Source organism: Rana temporaria, chromosome 8 (assembly GCF_905171775.1).
Source record: "Rana temporaria chromosome 8, aRanTem1.1, whole genome shotgun sequence".
Lineage (NCBI taxonomy): Eukaryota > Metazoa > Chordata > Amphibia > Anura > Ranidae > Rana > Rana temporaria.
In genome coordinates, this window is record NC_053496.1 from 24169204 (window position 1) to 24177532 (window position 8329).

At 46.6% G+C, this 8329-nt stretch overlaps 1 protein-coding gene across 1 annotated transcript; it reads right to left on the reverse strand.

Annotated features, from left to right (window-relative positions):
* Nucleotides 1-3728: 3728 nt before the first annotated feature.
* LOC120946738 (histone H1.10-like) lies at nucleotides 3729-4540 on the reverse strand. The gene is made up of 2 exons (XM_040361402.1): nucleotides 4507-4540; nucleotides 3729-4402 (listed from the first exon to the last, which is right to left on the reverse strand). The coding sequence occupies exon 2, from the start codon at nucleotides 4368-4370 to the stop codon at nucleotides 3810-3812; it is 561 nt and encodes a 186-aa protein (XP_040217336.1). The 5' UTR covers nucleotides 4371-4402; nucleotides 4507-4540; the 3' UTR covers nucleotides 3729-3809.
* Nucleotides 4541-8329: the final 3789 nt, after the last annotated feature.

Below are 8329 nucleotides of genomic sequence, written 5' to 3' on the forward strand. Positions count from 1 at the left end.
AGCTTATTTTAAATTTCCTTATTTCTTCTGAGAAACCCTCACTTCCTGTTCTTCTGTCTGTAACTCCACACAGTAATGCAAGGCTTTCTCCCTGGTGTGGAGTGTCGTGCTCGCCCCCTCCCTTGGACTACAGAAGAGTCAGGACAGGTTACGATGCTCAGTTATGTGAATGGACAGAGTCGGTGATCACCTTCGGAAAAGGTAGGAGCCGGGTTTAGCTCCTACCTCCGCTCTCCTTCCTATGGGATTGAGGGGGGAGAGCGGCACGGAGGGGGGGAGAAGACTGCACAAGGGGAGAGAATATGGCACGGGGGAGCACAGCACGGAGTTGGACAGAAGACGGCAGGGGGAGAGAAGATGGCACAGGGGACGGCACTTGGGAAGAGAAGATGGCACGGGGGACAGCACGGGGGGAGAGAAGATGGCACGGGGGAGATAAGATGGCACGGGGAGCACAGATTTGGACAGAAGACGGCAGGGGGGAGAGAAGATGGCACGGGGGATGGCACGGGGGAGAGAAGATGGCATGGGGGAGCAGAGCACAGATTTGGACAGAAGATGGCACGGGGGGAGAGAAGATGGCACGGGGGAGCACAGCACGGATTTGGACAGAAGACAGCAGGGGGGGAGAAAATGGCACAGGGGGAGCACAGCACAGAGGGGGACAGAAGACGGCAGGGGGGAGAGAAGATGGCATGGGGGGAGCACAGCACGGAGTTGGACAGAAGACGGCATGGGGGGAGAGAAGATGGCACGGGGGAGAGCACAGCACGGAGGGGGAAAAGACGGCTCGGGGGGAGAGAAGATGGCACGGGGGAGGACAGAAGACAGCAGGGGGGAGCACAGCACAGAGGGGGACAAGACGTCACGGGGGATGAGAAGACAGCACGGGGATGAGAAGACAGCACGGGGGACGAGAAGACAGCACAGAGGAGAAGACAACACTGAGAAGACTTTTAACTCCCCCACCACCCGACACCTGACTGCCCAGGTATCGGGTGAAGCATCGGAGCATTTCCCCTGAGTAAAAGTATTCGGGAAATGCTCGGTATCGGTACCGATACCGATACTAGTATCGTATCGGGACATCCCTAGCGCAAACTAATCAATATACGCTTATTGCGATTTTTTTTTTACCAAAAATATGTAGAAGAATACATATCAACCTAAACTAAAGAAATTTTATTTATTTTATTTTTTTAATTGGGATATTTATTATAGCAAAAAGTACAAAATTGGCACTCTTCTTTTTGATTATAGCACAAGAAATAAAAAACGTAGAGGTGATCAAATACTACCAAAAGAAAGCTCTATTCATGGGAAAAAAAGAACATACATTTTGTCTGGGTACAACGCAGCACGACTGCAGAATTGTGATTTAAAGCGACGCAGTGCCGAATCTCAAAAATTGGCCTGGTCATTGGGCAGCCAATTCTTCAGTGGCTGAAGTGGTTAAGGTTGCCCTCCCCATGTCTATACAGAACTGTGGCTGCCTGGAACCAGCATGTTGGCCAGCCACAGCACCAGAGGACATGGATGGAAGTGATATTGCAAGTGGGGATCTAGAAAAGATATGCGAGCCATGAGCCTCAGGCCTCGTACACACGACCGAGTTTCTCGGCAAAAAACAGCAAGAAGCTTGCTGGGAGATATTTTTTTGCCAAGGAAACCGGTCGTGTGTACATTTTCGTCGAGGAAACTGTCGAGAAACTCGACGAGCCAAAAAGAGAGCATGTTCTCTATTTCCTTGACGGGAATGGAGAAAATTGGCTTGTCGAGTTCCTCGACAGCCTAACAAGGAACTCGACGAGGAAAACGATGTGTTTCGCCCGTCGAGTTCCTCGGTCGTGTTACCGAGGCTTTAGGTGTCTATTGCTAGCAATGCCCATGACAGTGGGTTACTACCTACTCATCACATGGCGTTATCAACCGGTAGATTGTGATTGGCCTCTTGCTGAACCCCCGTATAGGTTTAATGCAAGACTCTATGTCATAACTGCTTCATTATCCATTCCATGGCTATTGGCTCATCACATACTAATAGCATAACAGACAGATGACCCAATTCACTATGATATAATGCATGTATTATCTGCTATAACAGTTGTTACATCCAATCATGTTTTGTTGACATTGGCTCTCATTGCTGATAATAATGGTCATTACTGCATAAAAAAATGTCTGTTGGATCAGAGCAAATTGAGCTTCTAGGCTGAGAAAGGACAAAAAAAATGTAATTTAAAAAAAAAACGTGCAAAAATGTATTTTTCATTTTACAGGATTGATTTTTAAACAATAAAATAAATGATCTGATTTGGTGGCCATTAGTGTCCTCATTAAAATTGACAATTCTGTAAGTAATGACTGGTACTCATGATCTGAAAATCGGACACTGGTTGTGGTTCTGAAGAACTCAGTCCACCTAGTTCTCTGCAAATGGGATTCTGCTACTACTACTACTACTACTTCAAAGCTGTAATTTGCAAGCACATATTTTTTTACAGCTTTTTACAGAAACAATACAGAGTCCTCAACTTTTACATAGTTCCAGTTTTTGGTGTACCCGACCTAATTCTTTCTACCCTATCTAAGTTCTCCAAAAACAAAAACAACTCCCCTAGACTGGTTATTGGAGAAACGTGTAGATGAGCTTGTGTGCCTGGCTGTGGGGCAAAGCTTATGGGGAAGACCGGGACAGTTTTCCGGCTCCTACAATAGTAGCACTACAACAGCAACAGTATAATTTTTTTTCAGAATAAAGTACTGTAACGGGAGTCTCTTTTTGGGCATAGGGCGACTAAGAACTGATATCTCGGATTACATGAGATGGGACATTAATGATAATTCATATATTGCAGGATATCTTGAGATATTACAAGTTGGTTATTCTGACCCCACCAGGTCAATAGGACAGTATTCATTTATGTGGGGACACATGCTTTTGAGGTGTTAATTGAATCTGCTCCTAGACATTGCATTGTGTGATGCTAACACTGTTTTGTGTGTGGAATGTACTTGTCAACTGTAGTAATTAGGTCAGGTTAATTATGTCAGACCGGTGCCAAAACGTCTGACATAGGAATGTGTATTATGCAGGTGAATCGCTTATTGGCGGAGTCCGAACGTCTGGGGGATAATTAACTCCTCTGAATGTCATTATCTAAAAGAATGTGATTGAAGCCCCATTGTGTGATGTGTGGGTGGAGGGTGTCTTTGTTCCTTTGATTACTGTAAAATGTTTGTACTGTATATAAGAAAGCTAAGGTACCATTAAAAGTATTCATTCTTTTGACTCAGAAAACAGAGTGTATGTCTCGTCTTTTTGAGGAAATTCTTATAAATTTGGGTCTGCTGGATGGCTGGAATGTCGGATAAGCTGTCTTGGGTTGGAGGAATGGAAGGTCGTGAACGGTGTTAACCCCTGACCGTTACAAGTACATTTTACTATTATAATTTTTTTTTTTTTTTTTTTTTTTTTAGAAAAACAAAAATCTTTTTTTATTTATACAAAAAAAAAAAAAAAATACAATACGAACTCTACCAAGCACGGGATATACTGCAGAGACAAGCCATGCAAAGTAAAGAAGGACCAGTCCTGGTGGCTTCCACGGAATGTTACCGGATTGGAAAGAAAAGATGGGAGGCGGCAGCACGTTAACCCTTTCCGCAGGGATCTTCTCACATGCTGCGCGATAAGTGCTAGAGTCATCTTCTTTAGAAGGAAAAAATAAAATAAAAAAATGGACGATAAAGTTCTCATCAAATAATAACAAAAGTTTTTTTTTTTAGTCCCAAAAATGTAAGTCCATCTATTTGGCCTTCTTGGCTTTCAGCGCCTTGGGCTTGGCCGCCTTCTTCACCACCTTCTTGGCCGCCTTGCGGGGGGACTTCTTCACCTTCTTGGCGGCCGGCTTGGGGCTGGCTTTCTTGGCGGCGGGCTTGGCCTTCTTGGCGGGGGTCTTTTTGGGGGTGCTGGGCGCCGGCTTCTTAGCGGCTGGCTTGGCGGCGGGGGCTTTCTTGGGCACGGCCAGCCCCTCCAGCTTCTTCTTGTTGAGTCGGAAGGAGCCGTTGGCGCCGACCCCCTTGACCTGGACCAGGGTGTCGTTCTGGACCAGCGCCTTCACCGAGTACTTGAGGTAGGTGCGGCCGTTCTGCTGGTCGAACCAGGTCACCTTCTTGGCCTCGCCGTAGATCTTGGCCAGGGAGGAGCCGTTCCTCTCGCCCAGCTTGCGGATGGAGTTCACCACCAGCTGGCTGTACTTGCCGGGCTGGTTCTTCTTCTTCTTGCCGGACTTCTTAGCGGCTGAAGCGGCGGCGGAGGCGGACTTGGCGTGCCTGCTGGCGGCGGGGGCGACCTCGGGCTGTGCCATGGCGAGCTTATCAGCGGCGGCTCTGAGGGGTGCTGCGGCTCTCGTTCTTCCCGCTCCGGCTCTGAGGGGGGAAACTGCGGCTCTGGCTGGAGGCTCCGGGGTCTAGTTCTTCCCGCTCCGGCTCTGAGGGGGGAAACTGCGGCTCTGGCTGGAGGCTCCGGGGTCTAGTTCTTCCCGCTCCGGCTCTGAGGGGTACTGCGACTCTGGCTGGAGGGTCCGGCTCTGGGTCTCGTTCTTCCCGCTCCGGCTCTGAGGGGGGGGTTCTCTGGGTCTCGTTCTTCCCTCTCCGGCTCTCAGCGGCAGAATGACACCACTATTATAAATTTATTATAGAACTCCACTCAGTGACTGTACTTAGACTGAGGTGATATCATCAGTCTGTTGAAGGTAGAAGAATGGTTTAGCCAGTGGCGGCCCACCCATTAGGGGCGCCACCCCCCACCCTCATCTACATGCAGGGTGCCAGACGCATGGACTCCACTCTGTTTTTTTTTTTTTAAGCATGTGATTACAGCCCGAAGATCTGCACCCAAAGTCCACCCAGTTGTGTGACACTAGCGAAATATTCGCTATTGTAACACTGATTCTCCTCCTGGCCAATCGGGAAGTGGGTAGCGAATGAATATTCACTATTGTAACACTGATTATCCTCCTGGCCAATCAGGAAGTGGGTCGTGAGACCCGTCACTCGATTGGCTGAAAGGAAATCCGATCGGATTGTCTGCCAGGAGGAGGATCGAGGAGACGCAGGGGAAGTTAGGAAGCAGCCAGAGAGAATAGCCAGGAGAGAAGCCGGCACTGCCCATGAGGTGGGGTAAGTGCGGGGCCCCTGACTTGATCGTCCCGGGGGGGTGCCGCCCGTGACATCACCGGACGGGGGGGTTCATCTAGTGGATCGTTTGCCGGCCTCCACCCCAAAAAAAAACACTAGCCGCCACCAGATTTAGCCTCCTTTTCCTCAATTATAGAACTACAACATTGTAACTCTATAGTAAGTCACATGCAAAGAACTACCCTGATAGCACCAGGATTTAAATAGGTGTGTAATTTCTGAGATTTTCTGCAGATTTTTGTCTTCGGATTTACCAAAACCATGTAGTGCAAGGACCTGCCTGATTGCATATAAATTGAAACTCTTATGCCGTGTACACACAAACTTTTTTTCCGATTGAAAAAAGTCAGATGGACCTTTTTCATCAGAAAAACGACCGTGTGTGGGCCCCATCGGACTTTTTTCCATTGGTGTAAAAAATAGAACATGTTTTAAATTTTTTCGACGAAAAAAAAAACGATAGGAAATTCCGATCGTCTGTGTGGAACTCCATCGGAGAATAATCCATGCATGCTCAGAATCAAGTCGACGCATGCTCGGAAGCAATGAACTTCATTTTTTTTGGCTCATCGTAGTGTTTTACGTCACCGCGTTTTGGCACGGTCAGAATTTAGTCTGATAGTGTGTATGCAAGACTGATGAAAGTCAGCTTCATCGGATATCCGATGAAAAAATCCATTGAATTAGATTCCATTAGATATCCGATCGTGTGTACAGGGCTTTAAGGTTTGACCTCATATTATATGGTTTTGGTAAATCTTAAGCCAAAAATCTGCAGAAAATCTAATAGTGTGTATGGGGTCTAAGAAGTAGATGGTAACCCTGAACGATACCTGAACAAATATGACTCCACCCTTCTGAAGTGAAAAGCATAAAAAGGCATTAAAAGGGGAGTATTGGGATCTCTGCAGGAAATAATAAATACCTGCAAATGTTATACTGTACTTACACATTACTTAGCATGTTGGCAAAAATCTTGAAAAAATATACAGTATCTGATGCTAGGTACACTTTAAGAAAAAAAAAAGATGTTATAAAGAGTGTAATATAAAGCGAATACTAAAAATCGAATTGCTCAAGCACTTAGGATCTCTGCTAGACATGCTACGTTAAATAACCAGAGGCATGAAATATATTACTTTATGTTTTTAAGATGTTACGTTTTTTTTTTTGTTAATAAAATGGTCATTGTCTCGCAGAGTTGTAATAATGTCCCCTTTACACCAGCTTCATTTTCTGGCACAGTGTTGGGAAGCAGAGGGAGCTGAACGCCGACACGGTGGGTGTTATGGCTGGATCACGGATAAATGGAAGGCCTTAATTCCAAGCACCGTTGATCTGGCACCCTTCCTGAATGCTGCACTCATTACATTTCAAATGAAAATGTTTTCCTTGTCCCGCCTGAGACCCATGTCAAGTAATGGCAATGCTTGTCTAAATCCAGTGGTAATGTTTTCCATCAAGAAGAAGAAGGAAAGTCACAACATTTCATCAGTTAGTTTAATCCCTCCAGGACGTGGGGGATTGTGTGTGCTGTACGGTGTGACATGTGCTCCTCATCATGAGACCCATAACCAACATGGAGAGCCCATCCATGCCTTTCCAGTCTGGGTCACCCTACTGCCAGCAAATGCTGAATTAAAGACACTTTCAAATGTTTTCATTGTTATGACTAGATATTAGTGTAGTTATATTCCCCGTGTCATGTGTTTTGCCTTACCTTGTAATGATGGGCTCATATGTTGTGGTTGCAATTTGTAGTGTCATGGCTAATCAATTCCTCGAAGTCCATGTATTCATTCACCTGGCTTGTCCTTATTCTCTAAAGCAAGGATCCTCAAACTAAGGCCCTCCAGCTGTTGTGGAACTATACATCCCATGAGGCATTGTAAAACTTTGACATTCACAGACATGACTAGGCATGATGGAAATTGTAGTTCCTGAACACCTGGAGGGCCGTAGTTTGAATACCCCTGCTCTAAAGCAATGGTTCTCAACCTGGGGGTCAGGACCCCCTTGGGGGTTGAATGATGTTTTGCCAGGGGTCACCAAATCCTGGGCTGTTCCTGAAGCCCCTCCCAGCACTCTCCCAGCCTTTTTGTGGCCACCGGGCTGTTCCTTTTGCCCCGCAGCCACTCACTCAGCCTCTTCGCAGTCACCCATTCAGTTCACCTCATGGCTGGGCAGCAGAGACTAGAGGTCAGCTGACTGGTGAGGAATGTGTAGTGGGAAGGGCTGGAGGAGACCCTATCTCCTAATTTCTGGCATAGGTGTCACTGCTACGAGACACACCGCAAAGTCTGAGACACAGTGAAGCCAGAGACACAGTGAGTAAAGCCTCGTACACACGACCGAGGAACTCGACAGGCGAAACACATCGTTTTCCTCGTCGAGTTCCTTGTTAGGCTGTCGAGGAATTAGACAAGGCAAGTTTCTCCATTCCCATCGAGGAAATAGAGAACTTGCTCTCTTTTTGGCTCGTCGAGTTTCTCAACAGTTTCCTCGACGAAAATGTACACTCGTTTCCTCGGCAAAAAATATCTCCCAGCAAGTTTCTTGCTGTTTTTTTGCCGAGAAACTCGGTCGTGTGTACGAGGCCTTACACTACCTGTGATTACAGTTGCCATTAAAAGTCCCCACTACAGTTCTCAGATCAAGAGATGACCTTGATCAAGAGCTCCTAAGTTGGCTGATCCCAACTCCCCGCCAGCACTGCCACTGATCCCACCCCCCCCCCTCACCAAGGAGTAAGAGAAGGAATAAAAATTAAGAAATACATGGAAGGGAGAGGAAAAGAGGAGGAGGAACAAAGAAGAAGAGAGAGAAAAAACAATAAAGACGACTAGAGAGAGCGGGATGGGGGAAAAAAACAAGAAATTAGGATAGAGAGAGATAGAAGGGAAAGCAAGGAGACCAAAGAGGAAGAGTGGTACATCCTAAAATTTACCATAAGGGGTTTTAACACTGTACGAGTAGAAGGGACTCAGGGAGCGCTAAATGTCCGTGGGTTAGGGGCACAAATTACTTATCTTGTCTTGGGTGCTGACAACCCACGCTATGAAAATAATTTTACTATTAGGGGTCCCCACAACTTGAGAAATGTTAAGGTTGAGAACCACTGCTCTAA